At 40.5% G+C, this 25,724-nt stretch overlaps 1 protein-coding gene across 3 annotated transcripts in view; it reads left to right on the top strand.

The window, feature by feature from the left end:
- LNX1 (ligand of numb-protein X 1) overlaps positions 1-25,724 on the top strand; it is a 236,108-nt gene that overhangs the window by 164,238 nt on the left and 46,146 nt on the right. For all 3 annotated transcript variants that reach the window (XM_037829799.1, XM_037829798.1, XM_037829800.1), the window contains 2 exons: positions 12,344-12,546; positions 14,865-15,236. In XM_037829799.1, the coding sequence (XP_037685727.1) occupies positions 12,344-12,546; positions 14,865-15,236 (575 nt within the window). The remainder of the gene's footprint in view (positions 1-12,343; positions 12,547-14,864; positions 15,237-25,724) is intronic.

Below are 25,724 nucleotides of genomic sequence, written 5' to 3'. Positions count from 1 at the left end.
AGATGAACTCACCTGCAAGGCTGGACATGGGCTGGGCTTCCAGAGTGACTTTAGTGGAAATGGCAACTTGCCCTCCACCTACCTTCTACAGTGCCTCTCTTCCCAAGGATATAAAATCTTTGTTCCCTTATCCACCTACTTCCCATATAAGTAACTAAAGGCAGAATTATTATTTTCCTTTTACATATATTGAAGGGAAAAGGTATTGGGACCCTTACCTTCAAATGCTAGCTCAAGTTCTAATCAGAATAATAAGAACAGTTAATAAAGGAATGGTACCTGGGACATAGTAAATGCACATAAGTATTTACTATTTTTGTGACTATGTAGTAACAGTGCACTTCTGAGTGTTTTACTTGTCTTTACTCATTTATTTCTCACAACAACCTAAGAAACAGTTACATTTTACATTTTACAGATGAGGAAGCTGAGGTGCAGAGAATTTACTTAGCTTGCCCCAGTTACTTTGCTAAATTTCAATCCAGGTAATGTGGCTCCAGAATCCATGCAAAAAAGGTTATTGGAGCTTAGATTCTATGAGTTTTCCCAGTATAGCTGGAGCTGAGGAAATACTGTCCACTTCTTTTTCCAAAATTTTATATTAGAACTTTTAAGCAGTTATAATAATAGCCAACAAAAACTGCACTCTTCCTGTGTGCCAGGTATTATCTAAGCCATTTAAATGTCATAACAATGCTAGTATCATTTCCGTTTTATAGATGAGGAACTGAGGCCCAGAGAGATAAAGTAACTAGCCCAAAGTCAACCAGCTGAAAAAAAAAAAAAAAAAAAAAGCCAGACCTGGAATTTTAACTTGGGCCACCTGACTCCAGAGCCCACTCTTTTATCTATGCAGTCACACTATTTTCCACTCCTGGGGATTGAGAGTAGAATTGAGAGAACTCTTGAGCAGAGCTATAAGACCCCTCCTTGCTTACTTATTCATGATCATCTCACACACCTACACACATTGTGTACTCTAACTATTCTGAATTTACTACAGCCCCAGTAAATACTGTCTCTTTCTCTTCCCTGCTGTTGTCCAACCTGCACTCCTCCTTTCCCTTTGTCCAACATCTGATTCATCCTTCCGCACTCTGCTAAGTCCTTGCGCCCTCCTGGAAGCTCTCCCTGACTACCTCAGTCCCCCTTTCCTTTGTTTCTGAAGCACCCTGTATCCCTATCATAGCAATGATCACATTTCTTTTTAAGTGCACCTAAAAGAGCAGAGTATCTATATCCTCGGGGCTAGCATAGGTCTGGTACATAATAGAGTTTGCTACGAGTTTGTGAAATTAATAAAAGAAAGAATTATGACTTCCTTTCTGTCAGTCTCCTCCCCTCTTTTTAAAAGCTCCTTAATTCCACTCCATATAAACTTTTCTACTGCCCAGATAAGATTTATTTGCACATTTATTGCAGAAACAATTTTTTTTAAAGATTACTACATGTAAGGCACTGCCCTAGACACTGTAATTCATATAATTTAATGATTATAAAACTCAGTTTCTGGCTTCAAGGAGTTCATTTAAGACTAAAAGAGAATTGGGCGGGGCAAGATGGCAGACTGGGGAGCTGTAAGTTTAGTTACTCCTCCAGGAAAGTAGGTAAAAAGCCAGGAACTGCGTGGACTGGACACCACAGAGCAATCTGACTTTGGGCATACTTCATACAACACTCATGAAAATGTCGAACTGCTGAGATCAGCGAAATCTGTAAGTTTTTGCGGCCAGGGGACCCGCGCCCCTCCCTGCCAGGCTCAGTCCCGTGGGAGGAGGGGCTGTCAGCTCCGGGAAGGAGAAGGGAGAACTGCAGTGGTAGCCCTTCTCAGAAACTCATTCTACTGATTCATACTCCAACCATAGATAGACTGAGACCAGACACCAGAGAATCTGAGAGCTGCCAGCCCAGCAGAGAGGAGACAGGCATAGAAAAAAAAAAATAACGCGAAAAACTCCAATAAAAGCAGAGGATTTTTGGAGTTCTGGTGAACACAGAAAAGGGAAGGGCGGAGCTCAGGCCTTGAGGCGCATATACAAATCTCGAAGAAAAGCTGATCTCTCTGCCCTGTGGACCTTTCCTTAATGGCCCTGGTTGCTTTGTCTATTAGCATTTCAATAACCCATTAGATCTCTGAGGAAGGCCCCCCCTTTTTTTTTTTTTTTTTTAATCCTTTTTTCTTTTTCTAAAACAATTACTCTAAGAAGCCCAATACAGAAAGCTTCAAAGAATTGCAATATGGGCACGTCAAGTCAAGAGCAGAACTAAGAGAGCTCTGAGACAAAAGGCAATAATCCAGTGGCTGAGAAAATTCACTAAACACCACAACTTCCCAAGAAAAGGGGGGTGTCTGCTCACAGCCACCATCCTGGTGGACAGGAAACACTCCTGCCCATCGCCAGCCCCATAGCCCAGAGCTGCCCCAGACAACCCAGTGTGACAGAAGTGCTTCAAATAACAGGCACACACCACAAAACTGGGCGTGGACATTAGCCTTCCCTGCAACCTCAGCTGATTGTACCAGAGCTGGGAAGGTGGAGCAGTGTGAATTAACAAAGCCCCATTCAGCCATCATTTGAGCAGACTGGGAGCCTCCCTACACAGCCCAGAAGCCCAGAACTGCCCTGGGGGGACGGCACTCACCTGTGACATAGCACAGTCATCCCTCAACAGAGGACCCGGGGTGCACAGCCTGGAAGAGGGGCCCACTTGCAAGTCTCAGGAGCCATACGCCAATACCAAAGACTTGTGGGTCAGTGGCAGAGACAAACTGTGGCAGGACTGAACTGAAGGATTAGACTATTGCAGCAGCTTTAAAACTCTAGGATCACCAGGGAGATTTGATTGTTAGGGCCACCACCCCTCCCCGACTGCCCAGAAACACGCCCCACATACAGGGCAGGCAACACCAACTACACACGCAAGCTTGGTACACCAATTGAGCCCCACAAGACTCACTCCCCCACTCACCAAAAAGGCTAAGCAGGGGAGAACTGGCTTGTGGAGAACAGGTGGCTTGTGGACGCCACCTGCTGGTTAGTTAGAGAAAGTACTCCACGAAGCTGTAGATCTGATAAATTAGAGATAAGGACTTCAATAGGTCTACAAACCCTAAAAGAACCCTATCAAGTTCAGCAAATGCCACGAGGCCAAAAACAACAGAAAATTATAAAGCATATGAAAAAACCAGACGATATGGATAACCCAAGACCAAGCATCCAAATCAAAAGACCAGAAGAGACACAGCACCTAGAGCAGCTACTCAAAGAACTAAAGATGAACAATGAGACCATAGTACGGGATATGAAGGAAATCAAGAACACTCTAGAAGAGCATAAAGAAGACATTGCAAGACTAAATAAAAAAATGGATGATCTTATGGAAATTAAAGAAACTGTTGACCAAATTAAAAAGATTCTGGACACTCATAGTACAAGACTAGAGGAAGTTGAACAACGAATCAGTGACCTGGAAGATGACAGAATGGAAAATGAAAGCATAAAAGAAAGAATGGGGAAAAAAATTGAAAAAATCGAAATGGACCTCAGGGATATGATAGATAATATGAAACGTCCAAATATAAGACTCATTGGTGTCCCAGAAGGGGAAGAAAAGGGTAAAGGTCTAGGAAGAGTATTCAAAGAAATTGTTGGGGAAAACTTCCCAAATCTTCAAAACAACATAAATACACAAATCATAAATGCTCAGCGAACCCCAAATAGAATAAATCCAAATAAACCCACTCCGAGACATATACTGATCACACTGTCAAACACAGAAGAGAAGGAGCAAGTTCTGAAAGCAGCAAGAGAAAAGCAATTCACCACATACAAAGGAAACAGCATAAGACTAAGTAGTGACTACTCAGCAGCCACCATGGAGGCGAGAAGGCAGTGGCACGATATATTTAAAATTCTGAGTGAGAAAAATTTCCAGCCAAGAATACTTTATCCAGCAAAGCTCTCCTTCAAATTTGAGGGAGAGCTTAAATTTTTCACAGACAAACAAATGCTGAGAGAATTTGCTAACAAGAGACCTGCCCTACTGGAGATACTCAAGGGAGCCCTACAGACAGAGAAACAAAGACAGGACAGAGAGACTTGGAGAAAGGTTCAGTACTAAAGAGATTCGGTATGGGTACAATAAAGGATATTAATAGAGAGAGGGGAAAAATATGGCAAACATAAACCAAAGGATAAGATGGCCGATTCAAGAAATGCCTTCACGGTTTTAACGTTGAATGTAAATGGATTAAACTCCCCAATTAAAAGATATAGATTCGCAGAATGGATCAAAAAAAATGAACCATCAATATGTTGCATACAAGAGACTCATCTCAGACACAGGGACACAAAGAAACTGAAAGTGAAAGGATGGAAAAAAATATTTCATGCAAGCTACAGCCAAAAGAAAGCAGGTGTAGCAATATTAATCTCAGATAAAATAGACTTCAAATGCAGGGATGTTTTGAGAGACAAAGAAGGCCACTACATACTAATAAAAGGGGCAATTCAGCAAGAAGAAATAACAATCGTAAATGTCTATGCACCCAATCAAGGTGCCACAAAATACATGAGAGAAACACTGGCAAAACTAAAGGAAGCAATTGATGTTTCCACAATAATTGTGGGGGACTTCAACACATCACTCTCTCCTATAGATAGATCAACCAGACAGAAGACCAATAAGGAAATTGAAAACCTAAACAATCTGATAAATGAATTAGATTTAACAGACATATACAGGACATTACATCCCAAATCACCAGGATACACATACTTTTCTAGTGCTCACGGAACATTCTCCAGAATAGATCGTATGCTGGGACATAAAACAAGCCTCAATAAATTTAAAAAGATTGAAATTATTCAAAGCACATTCTCTGACCACAATGGAATACAATTAGAAGTCAATAACCATCAGAGACTTAGAAAATTCACAAATACCTGGAGGTTAAACAACACACTCCTAAACAATCAGTGGGTTAAAGAAGAAATAGCAAGAGAAATTGCTAAATATATAGAGACGAATGAAAATGAGAACACAACATACCAAAACCTAAGGGATGCAGCAAAAGCAGTGCTAAGGGGGAAATTTATAGCACTAAACGCATATATTAAAAAGGAAGAAAGAGCCAAAATCAAAGAACTAATGGATCAACTGAAGAAGCTAGAAAATGAACAGCAAACCAATCCTAAACCAAGTACAAGAAAAGAAATAACAAGGATTAAAGCAGAAATAAATGACATCGAGAACAAAAAAACAACAGAGAGGATAAATATCACCAAAAGTTGGTTCTTTGAGAAGATAAACAAGATTGACAAGCCCCTAGCTAGACTGACAAAATCAAAAAGAGAGAAGACCCATATAAACAAAATAATGAATGAAAAAGGTGACATAACTGCAGATCCTGAAGAAATTTAAAAAATTATAAAAGGATACTATGAACAACTGTATGGCAACAAACTGGATAATGTAGAGGAAATGGACAATTTCCTGGAAACATATGAACAACCTAGACTGACCAGAGAAGAAATGGAAGACCTCAACCAACCCATCACAAGCAAAGAGATCCAATCAGTCATCAAAAATCTTCCCACAAATAAATGCCCAGGGCCAGATGGCTTCACAGGGGAATTCTACCAAACTTTCCAGAAAGAACTGACACCAATCTTACTCAAACTCTTTCAAAACATTGAAGAAAATGGAACACTACCTAACTCATTTTATGAAGCTAACATCAATCTAATACCAAAACCAGGCAAAGATGCTACAAAAAAGGAAAACTACCGGCCAATCTCCCTAATGAATATAGATGCAAAAATCCTCCACAAAATACTTGCAAATCGAATCCAAAGACACATTAAAAAAATCATACACCATGACCAAGTGGGGTTCATTCCAGGCATGCAAGGATGGTTCAACATAAGAAAATCAATCAATGTATTACAACACATTAACAAGTCAAAAGGGAAAAATCAATTGATCATCTCAATAGATGCTGAAAAAGCATTTGACAAAATCCAACATCCCTTTTTGATAAAAACACTTCAAAAGGTAGGAATTGAAGGAAATTTCCTCAACATGATAAACAGCATATACGAAAAACCCACAGCCAGCATAGTACTCAATGGTGAGAGACTGAAAGCCTTCCCTCTAAGATCAGGAACAAGACAAGGATGCCCGCTGTCACCACTGTTATTCAACATTGTGCTGGAAGTGCTAGCCAGGGCAATCCGGCAAGACAAAGAAATAAAAGGCATCCAAATTGGAAAAGAAGAAGTAAAACAGTCATTGTTTGCAGATGATATGATCTTATATCTAGAAAACCCTGAGAAATCAACGATACACCTACTAGAGCTAATAAACAAATTTAGCAAAGTAGCGGGATACAAGATTAATGCACATAAGTCAGTAATGTTTCTATATGCTAGAAATGAACAAACTGAAGAGACACTCAAGAAAAAGATACCATTTTCAATAGCAACTAAAAAAATCAAGTACCTAGGAATAAACTTAACCAAAGATGTAAAAGACCTATACAAAGAAAACTACATAACTCTACTAAAAGAAATAGACGGGGACCTTAAAAGATGGAAAAATATTCCATGTTCATGGATAGGAAGACTAAATGTCATTAAGATGTCAATTCTACCCAAACTCATCTACAGATTCAATGCAATCCCAATCAAAATTCCAACAACCTACTTTGCAGACTTGGAAAAGCTAGTTATCAAATTTATTTGGAAAGGGAAGATGCCTCGAATTGCTAAAGACACTCTAAAAAAGAAAAACGAAGTGGGAGGACTTACACTCCCTGACTTTGAAGCTTATTATAAAGCCACAGTTGCCAAAACAGCATGGTACTGGCACAAAGATAGACATATAGATCAATGGAATCGAATTGAGAATTCAGAGATAGACCCTCAGATCTATGGCCGACTGATCTTTGATAAGGCCCCCAAAGTCACTGAACTGAGCCATAAAGGTCTTTTCAACAAATGGGGCTGGGAGAGTTGGATATCCATATCCAAAAGAATGAAAGAGGACCCCGACCTCACCCCCTACACAAAAATTAACTCAAAATGGACCAAAGATCTCAATATGAAAGAAAGTACCATAAAACTCCTAGAAGATAATGTAGGAAAACATCTTCAAGACCTTGTATTAGGTGGCCACTTCCTAGACTTTACACCCAAAGCACAAGCAACAAAAGAGAAAATAGATAAATGGGAACTCCTCAAGCTTAGAAGTTTCTGCACCTCAAAGGAATTTCTCAAAAAGGTAAAGAGGCAGCCAACTCAATGGGAAAAAAATTTTTGGAAACCATGTATCTGACAAAAGACTGATATCTTGCATATATAAAGAAATCCTACAACTCAATGACAATAGTACAGACAGCCCAATTATAAAATGGGCAAAAGATATGAAAAGACAGTTCTCTGAAGAGGAAATACAAATGGCCAAGAAACACATGAAAAAATGTTCAGCTTCACTAGCTATTAAAGAGATGCAAATTAAGACCACAATGAGATACCATCTAACACCGGTTAGAATGGCTGCCATTAAACAAACAGGAAACTACAAATGCTGGAGGGGATGTGGAGAAATTGGAACTCTTATTCATTGTTGGTGGGACTGTATAATGGTTCAGCCACTCTGGAAGTCAGTCTGGCAGTTCCTTAGAAAACTAGATATAGAGCTACCATTCGATCCAGCGATTGCACTTCTCGGTATATACCCGGAAGATCGGAATGCAGTGACACGAACAGATATCTGCACGCCAATGTTCATAGCAGCATTATTCACAATTGCCAAGAGATGGAAACAACCCAAATGTCCTTCAACAGATGAGTGGATAAATAAAATGTGGTATATACACACGATGGAATACTACGCGGCAGTAAGAAGGAACGATCTCGTGAAACATATGACAACATGGATGAACCTTGAAGACATAATGCTGAGCGAAATAAGCCAGGCACAAAAAGAGAAATATTATATGCTACCACTAATGTGAACTTTGAAAAATGTAAAACAAATGGTTTATAATGTAGAATGTAGGGGAACTAGCAGTAGAGAGCAATTAAGGAAGGGGGAACAATAATCCAAGAAGAACAGATAAGCTATTTAACGTTCTGGGGATGCCCAGAAATGACTATGGTCTGTTAATTTCTGATGGATATAGTAGGAACAAGTTCACAGATATGTTGCTATATTATGTAACTTTCTTGGGGTAAAGTAGGAACATGTTGGAAGTTAAGCAGTTATCTTAGGTTAGTTGTCTTTTTCTTACTCCCTTGTTATGGTCTCTTTGAAGTGTTCTTTAATTGTATGTTTGTTTTCTTTTTAACTTTTTTTTTTCATACAGTTGATTTAAAAAAGAAGGGAAAGTTAAAAAAAAAAAAAAGAAAAAGAAAAACAAGGAAAAAAAAAAAAGATGTAGTGCCCCCTTGAGGAGCCTGTGGAGAATGCAGGGGTATTCGCCTACCCCACCTCCATGGTTGCTAACATCACCACAGACATAGGGGACTGGTGGTTTGAAGGGTTGAGCCCTCTACCATAAGTTTTACCCTTGGGAAGACGGTTGCTGCAAAGGAGAGGCTAGGCCTCCCTATATTTGTGCCTAAGAGTCTCCTCCTGAATGCCTCTTTGTTGCTCAGATGTGGCCCTCTCTCTCTGGCTAAGCCAACTTGAAAGGTGAAATCACTGCCTTCCCCCCTACGTGGGATCAGACACCCAGGGGAGTGAATCTCCCTGGCAACGTGGAATATGACTCCCGGGGAGGAATGTAGACCCGGCATCGTGGGACGGAGAACATCTTCTTGACCAAAAGGGGGATGTGAAAGGAAATGAAATAAGCTTCAGTGGCAGAGAGATTCCAAAACGAGCCGAGAGATCACTCTAGTGGGCACTCTTACGCACACTTTAGACAACCCTTTTTAGGTTCTAAAGAATTGGGGTAGCTGGTGGTGGATACCTGGAACTATCAAACTACAACCCAGAACCCATGAATCTCGAAGACAGTTGTATAAAAATGTAGCTTATGAGAGGTGACAATGGGATTGGGAAAGCCATAAGGACCAAACTCCACTTTGTCTAGTTTATGGATGGATGTGTAGAAAAGTAGGGGAAGGAAACAAACAGACAAAGGTACCCAGTGTTCTTTTTTACTTCAATTGCTCTTTTTCACTCTAATTATTATTCTTGTTATTTTTGTGTGTATGCTAATGAAGGTATCAGGGATTGATTTAGGTGATGAATGTACAACTATGTAATGGTACTGTAAACAATCGAAAGTACGATTTGTTTTGTATGTCTGCGTGGTATGTGAATATATCTCAATAAAATGATGATTAAAAAAATATATAATACAATTAAAAGCAAAAAATAAAGTTCTTATTAGGTAAAAAAAAAAAAAAAAAAGACTAAAAGAAAATAAAACACTGTGAAGCATGGGGTCTAAATAAATGACAGTGGCAGCTCTAGGAAGAGGAGCATTACTTCCAACAGGGCAATGCCCTGTGTTTAAGGAATGGTTTATAATATGGATTTGTGTTGGGTTGTTGAGTGTGTTTGGAAGTAGTGGGAAACGAGGTTAAGGTGAAATTAGAAGGGTCCATGATGAGATTTAGGACTCTAGACTAGATTGAGGGCAATGAACATGCCTGAAAGCCTTTGAGTAGCGTTACTCTAGGTTGGAGCCATCTCTCAGAATGATGAAGATGGCAGCCATGTTCTGTGTGCAAAGTGGTTAGAGTAGGAGAGAATGGATTTTCTCAGACATACCAGAAGCTATTCATTTAGAATGGTGTGAGATGTTACAATGCATCTAGGTTGGCAGCGATGCCTTTATAGGATTCCAAAAATCGCCTTATGATCTCATTGTTTCGGCAATCTACAGCCAATCTGGTGAATTCTCTTGGCATGGCTTATCTGTGTGTTTTTAAGTCAGTAAAGAGACTGGACATTGTGTGGGCTCAGAGTTCTTGGGTGTGGATCCTGACTCCGTTATTTATCAGCTATGTGACTTTGACCACATTTTTGTTGTTGTTGTTTTTTAACTTCTTAAGCTTTAGCTTATTCTCATCTAAAACAAAAACAATAAATAAAATTAAAAAAAACAAAAATATGGAGATAATAATCTACTTCATAGGGTTGTTGTGAGAATTAAACAAAAAATAACATGCATGCGAAACGTTTAGCTCAGTGCCTCATATATAATAAACTCTAAATAAATAATTATTATTATATTCTTCAGTACTTGAGCAAAGCCATGATATTGAACAAACTCTTTTCTTCTCAGGCCAGCGCAAGTTTGGCAATTTAAAAGTTACTTTTACTCTTCTAGGTCATTAGAGTCCCATTGGTGTGACACTCATTATTGCCATTTACCCAAATGTGACCAGCTATGTCCTTTTGTGCCATCAAATCAAACATCCTTCATTGGTTTAGGTTTAGAACACAGGAGTATGGTTTTTGTAAATCTATTGGGAGGGAGATTAGAAGGGGGCGGGGAGGGAGGGAAAATTAGCAGCTTTGATGATTACTTCAAAATCTTTCTTTGCTAAAACGATTTTCTAAAGATAAACTCTCCATTCCCTTTTCACCAGACATGTTCTGACAAATACTTGTGGTATAACCTACTTAACATAATCAAAGTAATGTTAAACATTAATTGAACTCAATCACCTAAGTACAGTTAGCACCAGGAGTTGGCAGATTAAGACTGCTGCCCACAAGCTCATAGCCAAGAAACTCACCCACATTCAATAAAGTCCCCGTGGAGGCTAAGCACCCACACTGACAATGTCTTACCCTTCCCCCGGCCTCTGCATTACTTTGTTTGTCATGTTTTACAATAACGAGAAATAATTTTAATTCTCTCTGTTTTGTTCCTAGACAGTTCATTAGGGAAAATGGACTAAGGTCATGGGTTTTGAAAACAGTCATAATGAGTGGATTACACAGAACCAAGCCGTTGGTCTTGAACTTTCCAGATGACTTAATGTAGGGAGAATCCTAAGGCAAAGGCAGCTGGCAGCAGCTGGGAGAGACAGAGGCAACTCTGTCTACCCTCCATGTCCACACTTGGGCCTCAAGTAGCTCAGAGGAGCCTCTTCTTCCATGGCCTAGGTGTGGCTTAGTCCCAGCCCCTGGTGGTGCCCCTCTGAACACTTCTAGTCCAGTAGAAGTGGAGGGGCAATGGAGCAGAGCCAGTCAGTGCCACTGGCTTGTTGGTCTACTGGACAAGTGCCCTGTGGGTCTGTTGTCTGCTGGTGAGTGCCTGGTTGCAGGGAAACCTGAGAGAGGTGACAGAAAGGTGGTCACCAGGAGCCCAGGGTTCTGACCTGTCCTAAGGGTCACCTACTTTTGTAACGTCCAAGCAGTTACTTCACTTCCCCTCTCTAAGCTTAAACATCCTCCCTTACAGATTCAAGTTTTGAGGATCATTGGTTTTCAAATGATGTTCACATTGCCTTACAACCACAGCAGCTCTTCTTATGGCCACGGGAGTTGAGGGATAGGGAGGGGAAGGGACTGTGAAAGATTTCATTGGGAAGAAGGATTTTTCCATTAAAAAATAGTTAGGAAACACCAGCCTAGATGATACCCACATCTCTTTTTAGCTCTGGGTTCAGTAATTCAGGGAGATCAGGGACAGATCTCTAGAAGCCGCCAACTAGTCCTTGGCCTAGACCTCTTTTCTTGACCATGAATCAGGCCATTTAACTGCCCTTCATTAACTACGATGTTGGGTAGAAGGGTTGATGATCCCCAAAGGCTGAAAAGCAGGGCCTTCAAAATGATCCAAGGAGCAGAGGGACAGGTTTGTTCTGTTTTGTCCCTCGATAAGCAAGTGATAAGACTGCAGTCCATTCAGTAAAGAAGGTCATCCGTCCGTTCATTCTTAGTCACTCAATAAACATCAGCTGAAGGCTCCTGTGCACAGCACAATGGAACAGCCAGAAATTATGCCCTCAAAGATCTTAGAGGGAATTTAAGAAATAATAATGATACAAATTTGAGTGCCATGAGAGAGAGAAAGCTTTATGGGAAACAGGATGTTTGGGGGGAAAAAGGGGAGAGAGGTATCAGGGTAGAGTTTAGTTGGAAGGGATCATTTCATGGAGGCCTTAAAGCAGAAATTGGGTTTAGGACTGGGATGAAAAACATTCCAGGCAGAGAACTTAAGCTGGCACAGAGGCAGAAAAGTTGAAAACATGTATGAGGAACAATAAATAGTTTAGTTTGGCTGAAACCAAAGTTTGGCAAGAAGAAGGGTGGTTGGAAATGTACATTGGGCGGTGTCTTAAATAAATACTGTCTCTGTCCATTTCAGTCTTTCCAAGGTTGTACCACCTGATTCCAGATGGTGAAATTACCAGCGTCAAGATCAATCGAGTGGATCCCAATGAAAGCCTTTCCATTAGGCTTGTGGGAGGCAGCGAAACACCTCTGGTCCATATCATTATCCAACACATTTATGGTGATGGGGTGATTGCCAGAGATGGCCGGCTACTGCCAGGAGACATCATTCTAAAGGTAGGACCATGGCTGTGAGGCAGCAATAAGGGGCTTAATGAAAAAGCATTCAAGGTGAAAGAATGAATGAATGAATGAGGAAAAATACTCAATAAATGAAGAACAGTCATTTTCCATAAATAGTATGTTGATATGATTTTTCATATGAGATTTATAATTTGAGATAGGTCTTTGACTCTCTTTCTAGCTCTCTCCATCTCTCTGTCCCACTCTCTCTCTGTGTATAATTATTTCTGTCTCTGAATCAGTTTTGTTTCTGTCTTTTCCTTCTCTCTTCCTTACCCCCTCTAGCTTCTTCTGTCCTCCTCCCCTTTCCCTTTCTTCCTCTCTCCTTTCTTCTCTTTTCTCCTTGTCATATTCTTATCACTCTTTCTTCCCACCCCTTCCTCCAGCTTTAAGCAGTGGTTATATAAAATAACATCAAAATAGAGCACGTAGTTCCATTTTTTTTTTTTTTTGGTACATTATTAAAATCATCTTTAGAGCAAATTAATGGAATGTTTTGTACTTTATCTAATCACTCACATTCACACACACACCTCTAAAGTAAATTTCCTGTAGCTTACTGGCTCTCAATTTTAAATAATGTAATCCCTAAGGCATTCCTGCCAACCCGCAGACACTGCAGGGGGATACAGGTGGTGGAATAGAATGCTTTGGATATTATTCTCCTCTGAAGTTTCGTTGAGGAGAAGGACTTTAAGGAGGAATTTTCAGAAGAGAAAGGATAAAGGAAGAGTTGTTTATCAGACAGAAGTCAAATGTGTGCCAAAAGTGACAAGAAATCCCTCCCTAGTCATATATTTCTAATCTGATGCTAAGAGAACAGTTTTGTTCAATCTCTTCGAGGTCGCTAAGGGGCCAGATCCCATCTCATCATGAGCTGTTTCTTTGGCAAACTTATTGGAATACGGGGAGAAAGTATTTAAAGCAGCATTGTGGAAACACTGAAATTCCCTCTGGTCCCCAAGGCAGACTACCAGGCAGGGTCCATCAACCTCAGGTGGTAGTCGCCGCAGCTGTGACCCTCTCCATGGCTTCCTTCCACTTCTAGTGGAAACTACGCTGCTTGGGAGGGCTGCATAATGAAACATTTTGACTCGCGTGGCCTCTGACTGGCTCGTGGGGCCAAAGGGGCTGCCAAGACTCTTGTAGGCAGCCCTGAGCTCCCTTGGAAAAACCAGGCCCTGCCACCTTTGGTGCCTGGCTCACCCATACATGGACACAGGTGGTATGCTTTGCCTTTGCACAGGAGAAGCCTCCACCCTTCCCTGGAGATGCAACTGAGAAACAACTGGTGATTGTACAGTTGATGAAGGCCTTTTTTTAAAAAGTTCATTCTGAGGTTTGTTCCTCTAACAGTTGGCTGCAAGTATCAGAAATGTAACCAAGCTATAGAAATTCAAGAAGATTTTTTCTCCATCATGGGGCCTCCATCGTTGAGTACACTGAGTTCAGTGGTGCTGTGAAAAGGTTTTCTTCAGAGAGGTGACTAACAGGGGCTGCAGGCTCCAGGCCAGGTCTGCCTGGCTAGAGTGATTAAACCCAGAAAGCCGATGTGGGATCAGCCCTGCGGATATGATTGAGGCATAAATGAGAGGGGCTGAGCTGAAGGATATTTAAATAGTATTATAAAGTGATCCATCCTTTCACTAAAAGAGCCAAAAACGTCAATTCATGTCAGTTTATTTGAAACCAGTCAGAGATTTCTTCTTTTGTTGAGAGCATGGGCAAAAGGTCTTGTAGACAGCCACCTTGATACCCAACACATACACACATACACTCTTACACATGGTGGGAACTGGGAGTTCTGTATGGGTGACCCAGGGAGAAAAACTTAGTTGGAGATTTTTGGAAAGAAAATGCACCTCGATTTGGTTTGCACAACAGTTTCATGTCATCATTTGACCCAGCTGAATGAGAAAATATATTTTCTTCCTTTGCCTTTTCCTGCTTTTACTCTCCTTTTTGTTTTCCTCAGTTAGAAAAATAAGTTTGGCAGGCAACAGAAATGAAGGTCAGGATTCTGTAGATAAATCTGTGGGCTTGTGTAAGGACAAAGCCGAGGAAAGATAGCTTCTGCTCAGAGAATCCTGAAAAAGCAGGACAAGTCACCTTAAAGAAAACATTACAAATAACGTTGGAAGAAGTAATATTGGAAGATGAGGTTGTTTGGGCACAGGACTAGGTGATAAAGGAGAGCAGTCTTTAAAAGAAGGGTTTTGGTTATTCTGTGGGCCTCGGTCTTTCAGGAATGGTCGTGGCAGATGAGGCTGGCTGCACGATTGTTCCAGATTCTAAGGTCCGCTCTCCCTCAGGTCAATGGCATGGACATCAGCAATGTACCCCACAACTACGCCCTACGCCTCCTGCGACAGCCCTGCCAGGTGCTGCGGCTGACGGTGCTCAGGGAGCAGAAGTTCCGGAGCAGGAACAGTGGTCTGGCACTGGACATCTATGGCCTCCGGGATGACAGCTTCCATGTGGTTCTCAACAAAAGCAGCCCCGAGGAGCAGCTTGGAATAAAACTGGTGCGCAAGACGGATGAGCCTGGGGTGTTCATTTTCAATGTGCTGGATGGTGGCGTGGCAGACCGACACGGTCAGCTGGAGGAGAACGATCGCGTGTTAGCTATCAATGGACACGACCTTCGATACGGCAGCCCAGAGAGTGCGGCTCATCTGATTCAGGTTGGTCCCAGGTTGTTCCAAGATCCCAGAAGGCTCTTCACCCCAACCCACCCATCCTGTTACTTCCACATTTACCATATACCATGCTTCCCTTTCAAAGAGTCAAGATTGAAGGGCCAAAATTTTTCAAAGTTTCTGCCCAGGTAAGAACATTACTCAAACAAATGATGTGTCTCAAGGTCATCCCGACTGCAGGTAAATGCATTGGATTATGTGCTGTGACCTCACAAGGTTAATATCGCTCAAGCTTAGCAGGGTTTTATCATCCCTATACCCAGTTTGATAGACCTAGGTGCAGGGGTCATTAAGATACATCCTGGACATATCCAAGACACCCAGTGGCCCTAACTCCTATAGAAAGCTGGCCTATGCTTCCTCCAGGGATCCTGTGGACAGAAACTACCATAGGATCAGCTAAGACTAATCCTTTCATCTCCATGCTAAGCCAAGGCCCCTGGAAACTCGAGTATGAACCTGAGAGAAAGCTCCCTAATTAGAGAGACATATAAATTACTGATAACTCATACAAGTAGAGTTCATAATAGCCTGACATGGATTTACACTAACTTACTCTCCTGACTAATGTAGTGTTACCAAAGCCCAACATGCATCTTGATGACTTTGACTGGTCACTGTGACATTGACTGGGGTTGCCATGACAATTTCTAATGTTTATTGAGCCATCAGATTTATTCTTAAAGGGACAGGCTTTATTCTGGGTTCTTGGAGTCTAACCTATTCATTCATTTCATTTAACAAACACATATTTAGTTTCTGCTGCATGCCTCACCCTGGGTTAGGTACAGAGAACAGAAACATGATAGCCTCTTAGGCTGCTTTTCCCAAGAAGCTCAAAATCTAAGAGTGGAAGTAGATTTTTTCTAAATAATAGCCATATGGTGTGATAGTGCTATTATGGAGGAATTAAGTACAGTGCTGGTACAGAAGAAGGAAAACTTTTTGCTTGGAAGAGGCCTAGGAATTCTTCCCAGAGGAGGGAGGTCTTGAACTGAGGCTTTAAAGGATCAGTAGACATTCTCTAGGTGGATAAGGCAGGGAAGGTCAGTCTAAGGAGAAGCAATGCAAAGGCACAAAAGCATAACTGGGTCATTGTTGATACCTGGAGCATAAGGTGCATGTGAAAAAGCAGTAAGGGATAAGGTAGGGGTGGTTGAGCAAGGGCCATATCATGCAGAGTATTTTGAGCCATGCCAAGGGGCTCAGACTTTATCTCTAAGGCCATGAGTTGTCACTGGAAGGGTTTAGGAAAGGAAGTAAGATGATCTTCTAGAAAGGTCTCTCTGGAAGCAGTGGAGAGCTGATAGGAGTGAGGCAAGATTAGTTTCATCTTAAGCAGTGGCAGTTATTCAGGCATTAATGTCAGCTTCCATTTAGTGACTGGAATATTAGTATTTCAAGAATAGATAGTCAGCAGCAATTACAGACAAAACACGGTGCCAGGCTCTATGGGAGATGTCAAACAGAGACAGAGCCTACCCTTAGGGACTTGATCATCCAAGTACAAATAAGTCTCCCTACACTCAGGTTCCAGAAATAGGGTTCTTTTAGGAGTTGTCAAGTCCTTTCACTGTTGTATGTGTAGTATCTTATCGCTCTTCTTCAAGGAAAATGAAGTTGTGGATGGTGTTATTGTCATTTTACACCTGGGCAGACTGAGGCAGAGGTTGGCAAGGGGACTTACCCTGCTCCCTCTCTCCATTAAGGCAAGAAGCACATGCAGTGCCTTTGCCTCTGAGCTCTGGCTCTTGGTGGAGTCCCAATTTCAGTGTGATATCAGCTTCCATGGAAATTCATCTGCCTGAGAAGGCCTGAACTCATGCCTAGTGGGCAGGTGGAGAGGAAACCTGAGTTACCAGAGGCATTTCCTTTCTGGAATTTATACCATCTATTCCCCAATTCATATACCTAACCCCAACTTCTCTGCTAAACACCACAGGTAAATATCCAACTTGATATCTCCACGTGACTGTCTAACAGACATCTCCAACTTAATGTCCCAACCTGATCCCTTTGCTTCTCCCCACTCCACCCCTTGCCACATATACTCTTCCCTCAGCCTTTCCCAGGTACCACCATTTACCCAGTTAACTTGGGCCAAAAAGAATCTTAACTCTCTTTAGCATCTGCCCCCCACCATGGCTTCCCTCAAGCAAGTCACCATTAACTTTGACCTGGGCCACTGCAAGCGCTTCATACCTGGTCTCCAAGTTTCCATACTAGATCCTCTACCATCTGCTCTCCACTCAGCAGTTAGAATGACCATTTTACAAAGTCAGTTAAATATCATATCACTTGATTGTTCTTAGCCCTCTGCTGATTCCCAACACACTTAGATTAAAATTCCAAATCCTTATTGTGGCCAGCAGAGCCATACAAAATCTGACCTTTGGGTATCCCTCCGACTTCATTTCTTAAGCAAAGGGGAAAATTTCTAGTATTCTCCTCCTTGCTTAACTCTGTCCAGTCACATTGCCTTCTGCAATTCCTCAAACATTCCAAGAGTTCTTCCACCTCAGGGCCAACATTTCTTGCTGTCCCTCTACCTGGAAGAATCTTCCCCAAAATATCTGCATGACTCATTCCCACACATCATTCAGGTTTCTCCTCAAACATCACCTCTTCAGACAGGCATTCACTGACTCCTACCTAAAATAGCACATATACATGCACGCACACATGCTCACACACACACGCTATATCCTCTAATCTGCTTAATTTTTTTCTCCCTACTAATGATTTTATTATTCCCTGGCAGTCTAGTATGGTATGGTGTGGTATGGTATGGTATAGGATAGCATAGCATAGTATAGTAATATAGTATTGTGTCCCCAGCACTTAGAGGAACGCCTGTCTTTAATAGGCACTCAATAAATATTTATTGAAAGAATAAATGAAATCAAATTATAAAAATGTAAACATACATAAAATATATTTTATACATCAATTTCATCTCAGAGGGATTGGTCAAACCATGTACCAAAGAACATGCACCAAATCTACTTTACATGTGCTTTGTCCTCTTGGGGACCTTGAATTTGTTGGATAGTTGATGGTTGAGCCTTTCCGTATGTCAGGAGGTGTGCAGTACAATGGTGAACAAGGTTGACCTAGGCCCTGGCCTCACAGAGCTCAGAATGTATTTCCTTCTCTATTCTGAAATGTAATTAAGTCGGCAATAAGCAGATGTTCTAGCCTATCTATGCCAGAGGTGAAAATAGAAAATAGGAAACATTAACACATGGCAAATGAAGAGTTCCCCTTTTTTTCTTCATGAAGAAACTATGCTGAGCCTATTTCTCTTTAAAAGCTAGACTTTCAGGCAATGGTCAGTATTTTTGGCATGTTGTTGTACTTTTTAACTCCCCCTGCAGGTTTGTCAGTGCAACTCATATTCTAGAGATAATCCGTGTCAACTGTACTTTGCAACAGGCGAAAGAAAAACACTCTTACTCATGTCAGTTGGTAAAATTTTGATTACATATGGCGTTTTATTTTTGTAGATTAATAACAGAACAGTAAAAAAAAGTGTTCCCCGTGAAAGTTAATTTATGAAATACAATCTTGCCTAACAGTGGGACTTCCTGAAAAGATTCTTTTGCTTACTAAACACAGTCAACATGCTTCATAAGTGGGAAAGGTCTTTTTTTTTTTTTTTAAGCCAGGGCAAAGTAAGTTTGAAAAGAAATGTAAATAAATAAAATGCTGGAAAAACAACTAAGCAAGCTCATGCTGTTTCTGAAGAGTGGATTTTATTTTTGTGATACTTATAATACACATCAGGCTGGAGGATTAAACTAAATACTCTTAAAAGTTGAGATCCAATTTCCAGCCAATCCTTGGCCACGTTGCCTTGGTGTATGTACTCCATGAGTCACACTTGCCTTACCAAGAAATTCCCAAACAACATGTCCTTTTGGTCATGTTTTCCCCCACAGTACCATGCATTCTGCTCTTTTTCTATGTTATTTCAGGGAAGTATTGTTGCAGAGAGGCCATAACTTTTACATTTGACCAACTTTACACATGTTGGGTTCTAACCTCAGCTTACTCTGAAGCAGCCCTGGACTCACCAGACCCCAGTGTTGGTCAGTTGGGAGTCAGGCTCCTCTGAAAAGAAAAACTCTAGGGAGATAAAAGTTTCAAATAGGAGGCAACTGACTTATTTAGCAACTTAGTTCAACCTTATTTTTCTCCATTGTCAGTTTCCTATGTTTTTTGAACACCACAACTGGAATAACTTTGAAAGAGACAGCTTTGTGGAACTGTCTAGTGTCATGCCTAAAATAATAGAAAAAAAAAGAAATATGACCAAAGGTGGCAGACACTAAGGAAAAAAAGAAAGCTATTTCAACATCCAGGGCCTTGGAGTTTCAGCATATATCCACCTGAAAATCAAAAAAAGAATTATTTATTCTGAGAATCATGCCTATTTTGAGAGGCTCTCATCTGTCTGCGATTCTCAATCAGGGAGCTCACATTTACTTAGGAGTTAAATATATGCAATTAATAAAGTAACTAATCATGAATTTCAAATTTGAGTATCTCTCCTGCCTTTTTCTTTTCTGATGCAACTCCCAGAATTAATGCAGAAGCTGAAAAACCTCCAAGTCATGTGTAGAGGTGGTTGTTATAAGAGAGATTTTCATTAATTCTGACATGTGATTATTTTTTCCTTACGTAAATTAATATTTCAATGAGAAGTTGCAATATTAAAGAATAGCTGACAACCAGGCTCTTTAAACTTTTACAGAGAATTTGATATTATTATCATTGTTAAAGTACAAATGTTTTTATAGGTTCCCAAATTGCAAGCATTCATGATAAAGCATGGTTTGGTGTACTGGACAGCTTTCCAACTGTAATACTCTGTTATATACTGGAAATTTCACAGGATCATGACATTTCCCTACCCTTTCTGCAACCTACATATTCCCAAATGCATGTTTTTATTATGGAACAGAATAAACTATGGAAGTAATTTCTAGGTAACAGAAAATAAATGGTGTTTGAGGCAAAGGAAATATTTTGCTGACTCAGCAATCATTGGATTCAGGGACTCAAAATTCTTATTTTCACCATATCACTGACATCTGTATGACCCTGTATGAGTGATCATTTGTGACTTTTCTTTAGCGTTAAAAAGATTTGTGCTTCTAGAAGCCTAAAATTGAAAAAGGAGCCACCGTCTAGTGGGAAAAAATAGACTAAACAAACCAAATTGCTGCCCCAAATCTCCTTCCCACCCTGGTCAAATAATCTGCACCAACTCAAGTCCTAAGTTCCTTTTCACTACTTTTCCTCAGAGCATCCTTAATGTCCTTTTCCCTTGGCCAGACTCTAGCACCTCTTGGCTCACTAAGGAAGCTGTCATCTCTCCAGCAGCAGGTATTCACAAATTCTTTTTATAATATTCCAGATACCATACTAGGTGCTAAGGTTACCGGGGGAACAAATAGATACTGTGCCATTTTGAATGTATTATGTCCCCCTAAATGCCATTATCTTTGATGCAATCTTGTGTGGGCAGACATATTAGTGTTGATTAGATTGTAATTCTTCGATTGAGTATTTCCATGGAGATGCGACACACCCAACTGTAGGTGATAACTCTAATGAGATAATTTCCATGGGGGTGTGGCCCTGCCCATTCAACATGGGCCTTGATTATTTTACTGGAACACTATATAAGCTCAGACAGAAGGAGCAAGCTTGCTACAGCCAAGAGGGACACTTTGAAGAATGCACAGGAGCTGAGAAGAGAGCAGCTGCAGATGAGAGACAGTTTGAAGATGGCCATTGGAAGCAGACGTTGGCTCTGGAGACACTAAGAGAGGACAAATGTCCCAAGAGCAACTGAGAGTGACATTTTGGAGAGAAGCTGCAGCCTAGAGAGGAAATGTCCTGGGAGAAAGCTATTTTGAAACCAGAACTTTGGAGTAGACGCCAGCCATGTGCCTTCCCAGCTAACAGAGGTTTTCCAGATGCCGTTGGCCATCCTCCAGTGAAGGTACAGGATTGTTGATGCATTACCTTGGACACTTTATGGCCTTAAGACTGTAACTGTGTATCAAATAAACCCCCTTTTATAAAAGTCAATCCATTTCTGGTGTTTTGCATCCTGGCAGCATTAGCAAACTGGAACAGACATTCACAGAATCCTTTCTCAAGCACTCATTTTGTAGGAAATATCAACTTACAATGAACTATTAGCTCATTCTGGAGTTATATTTCTGGAGCCCCAACTTTTTGCTCAATGGAAGGTATTTTTTATTTCTCATAATTTCTTTATTTCACTGAAAACATGTTAAGGGAAAGGACTTTGTTTCCATACCTCATTGGGCAGTGTGTTGCCAAGTCAATGGGAATGACTGATGACTTTGGTAGTTTTCTAGTATATCATTTGGTAACCCCAATCTGCTATTTCCAGTTGTCTGTATTGCCATATAAGGTCTGTGTGTCATCAAATGGTCTCAGAACTAGGTGGCACCACTGCAATTTGTTCTGGAGTGGGGTCCTGGGAACCTCCTTGTCATCTTTCAATTAATAAGTCTTCAAGAAGACAGACATTCATGGAGTTCCTGGTGTCAGAGAGCAGAGAGTCAACTTCCTATATTCATATGAAGTGGCAAAATAAGATCCTCAGGTGCAGTCAATCCATCAGCAAAAAGATCCTACTCTGTGCTGGTCTCATCATCTGTGTCCAATTTAACACCACTACCACTCTCTCTCCAATTTTATTAGAGTGAGTCCAGAGTTCACCAAGTTTTGTTTTTTTTTTTTTTTTTTGAGGTGCTTGTTTTTTTTTTTTTTCCTTTTTAATTTTTATTGGGATTTTTCAGATACCATACAATTATCCAAAGATCCAAAGTGTACAATCAGTTGCCCCTGGGTACCCTCATACAGCTGTTGTGCATCCATCACCACAATTAATTTTTGTTCAATTTTTAGAAACTTTTCATTACTCCAGACAAGAATTAAAATGAAAGATGAAAAAAGAAAAACAGAAAAGGAAACTCGAATCCTCCCCTATCCCTAACCATCCCCCCTCAATTGTTGACTCATAGTGATGGTATAGTACATTTGTTACTGTTTATGAAAAAATGTTGAAATACTACTAACTGTAGTATATAGCTTGCAATAGGTATATATTTCTTCCCTATGTGCCCCTCTATTATTAACTTCTGATTGTATTGTCATACATTTGTTCTGGTTCATGGAAGTGATTTCTAATATTTGTACAGTTAATCATGGACATTGCCCACCATAGGATTCAGTTTTATACATTCCCATCTTTTGACTTCCAACTTTCCTTCTGGTGACATATATGACTCTGAGCTTTCCCATTCCACCTGATTCACACACCATTCAGCGCTGTTAGTTATTCTCACATCTTGCTACCGACACCTCTGTTCATTTCCAAACATTTAAGTTCATCCTAGTTGAACAGTCTGCTCATACTAAGCAACCACTCCCCATTCTTAAGCCTCGTCCTATATCTTGGTACCTTATATTTCATGTCTATGAGTTTACATATTATAATTAGGTCCTATCAGTGAGACCCTGCAATGTTTGTCCTTATGTGTCTGGCTTATTTCACTCAGTATACTGCCCTCAAGTTTTTGTCATCAACCCATTTTTTTTTTTAATATGGTTTTGTTCACTCACCATACATTTCATCCTAAGTAAATAATTGATGGCTCTCTGCATGGTCATATATTTATGTGTTCACCACCTTCACCACTACCTATATAAGGGCATCTCCATTTCTTCCACAAGGCAGGAGGGAGAGTCAAAGAAGGTAGAGAGGCTAAAGAAAGAGGAAAAAAAATGACAGCTAGGAAGCAGCAAGAGGAAAAATAACCTTAAATCAAAGTTCACCAAGTTTTTGAGATGACTTGAAAACATATTAAATATTGAAGAAACTTGGGATTGTTTGACCTGGAAAGGAGAAGAGCTAAAGGAGAGGGGGGCAGAGGAGAGATGAGACTTATCTTCAAATAGGGTTGTCACATAGAAATTGGTTTGGAGTTGCCCTAAAGGGCATAACTAGAACCAGTGAGCAGGCAAGAGAATGGCAAGTTTCAGCTCAACCTAAGGACAAGCTTTCCAATTAGTGCTATCTAAACATGGCTAGTTCTGCCGTAGGACCCAGTTAGTTCCCTGTCATTTGAGGCATTGAAGTATAAGTTGGATTTTGTAGGGGAATTGAAGCATTGGCATGGAAAAATGTTGGATTAGATGATGTCTGACATCTCTTCCAAACCTGAAGCTTTCTAATTTTATGGAACCAGTGCTCCACAATTCCCCAGGACCTTGTGAGGACAAGATGAATGAACTGAGAACAATACTTGAGCAGTTATTGGAAGGGAAGCTAAAATGGGGCATCCCCAAACAGGTTATAAAGAACCATCACCACAATATATATTGAAAACCAGTTAAAACCAGATTGCCTCACTCTGGGACCCTTGTAAAAGAAACCAACTGGGAAGGAAGATACAGAATGAAATTTTTTAAAAGAAATGGTCACTAAAACTTCTGATATTAATGTATGGAATCTTCATAGAGATAGGCTCCATAAGCAGCTTCTGTTACTATAAAATGAAGTACAGCTCTCACCAGTCTCTGTAACGGGACCACCCCAGCATGCATGGGTCTCATGGGCCTCTACTGTGCTAACAGGGTGCTGATGACATAGTCTGTCTACTCTGAGCAACAATCTTGACACCCAACGGGAAGTTTGGAGTATTCCAGGTGTCTGAATAGAATGACATCCTGAAGTGGGACAGGGAGAATTCTTGAACTTAAAACTTTATAAAGTTAACACAAGAAGCAGAATGAATGAACCCACCTGCATTACATATATTTTATAAAACATTGTATTAAAGCATGTACATATATACAAAAACAAAGCAGCACATTCTATAATACTTACGGTTTAACTCCACTACTCCTTTACTGATGAATAGGTGAAGCCTTTAGCTAAATGAGGAGTTCACACCTTGAAGTACAAGTACTTTATCAACTCTTTCTCTGCCTCAAGTTATTGTTGCCCTCTTAGCCACTGCATGGATCCATGCAATGCTGAGACAGAAGAAAGATCTCCTCTGCTGCAATGCACAGCTCTGCAAAATGCCTCTCCTTGTTCCTTGTGCAGTGGCATCTGTCTTTGATTTCTGTCTCTCTACATTGAGAAGTTTCTGGTCTGTGCTGCATCCTGATGGTATGTGCAGTTCTCTTCAGCCATAGTGGATTTTGGAGGGAAAAGTGCCACTTCCAGGTTGAACACGACGGAAGGACTCTCTTGCCCTGCAAGATGCCATGGTGTAGTGCTCCTAGACTCCTTCCTCCAGCTATAAGAGTCAGGATTTATTGTTTAAAAATGGGTTAAATATAAATGAGGCTGCTGGACTATGGTTACCTTGTTTAGCCTCTACTTAACTCCCGCTATATAAATATTACTGGAAATATTGAGCCACATCTCAAAAACAATTATTAAACAACACAAAACAAAAAAACAAGCCTTTCAGTGATAATCCTCCAGACTTCTCTGAATATTAGATTTTTCTCTCAATATTTGATATTAGATTTTTCCTGTATCCTCAGCTAGAGTTAATTGGTTCCACCTTTGAAGATGCTAAGTATGTTACCCATGTCTTTTTCATGGCACCTACTTCTGACTGTCCCTGGGGCAAGACAAACTCCATGCTCCATAAGGGCTGGAGCCATGTCCCCAAACCTGTTAGTGTAGTGTCTGGCCTAGAGCCACTCATGACAGTGATAGCCAGGACAAACATGTTAGCCCATGTTCACATTACGTCTCCAAATACTAGGAGAAAATGCACATCAAATAGGGTCTCCATGTGAGCATTTTACAAGGTGGCCAGTAAGAGCCACAGATCCAGCCTTGCAGAGAATTTATTTCCAAGTAAATTGATACCCAAGTTATTTATTGTGGTCTTATTCCTGCCAACAGCTTATACCAAAGACAATATTTGAAAATCCAGTGAGAAATTTGTGCTTGAAAATGTGAATTAAATAGCTCTTGCAGGCTGCTCCTTGGCACCATGGAGTTTGTTTGGCAAGCTGATTCAATGCGTAAGTCTAAAATTTTCTCCAGTCTTATGAAGTGCTTAGCTCATGTGTCTGCTCCTCATCCAAAATGTATATGATTCAATATGCAGGCCTAGAGAAAAGCATGCTGTTTGGAAGCTTCAAAACATCAGAGTGTCCCCAAAGATAAAGAAGAGATTTGGACTCAGCAAGAGAAGTTTTGACCTGAATGCTTACCAAGTCTTATTTTTTAGTAATTTTTTCTTCAGAGAGTTCCAGTTCTAGTTTGCTAAAGCTGCCATTATGCAAAATACCAGAAATGGATTGGCTTTTATAATGGGGATTTATTAGGTTACAAAATTTACAGTTCTAAGTCCATAAAAGTGTCCAAACTAAGGCATCAACAACAAGATAAGC

The sequence above is a fragment of the Choloepus didactylus genome, chromosome 3 (assembly GCF_015220235.1).
Source record: "Choloepus didactylus isolate mChoDid1 chromosome 3, mChoDid1.pri, whole genome shotgun sequence".
Lineage (NCBI taxonomy): Eukaryota > Metazoa > Chordata > Mammalia > Pilosa > Megalonychidae > Choloepus > Choloepus didactylus.
Note: the sequence above shows the minus strand (reverse complement) of the source record. Positions and strands in the feature narration are given on the sequence as shown.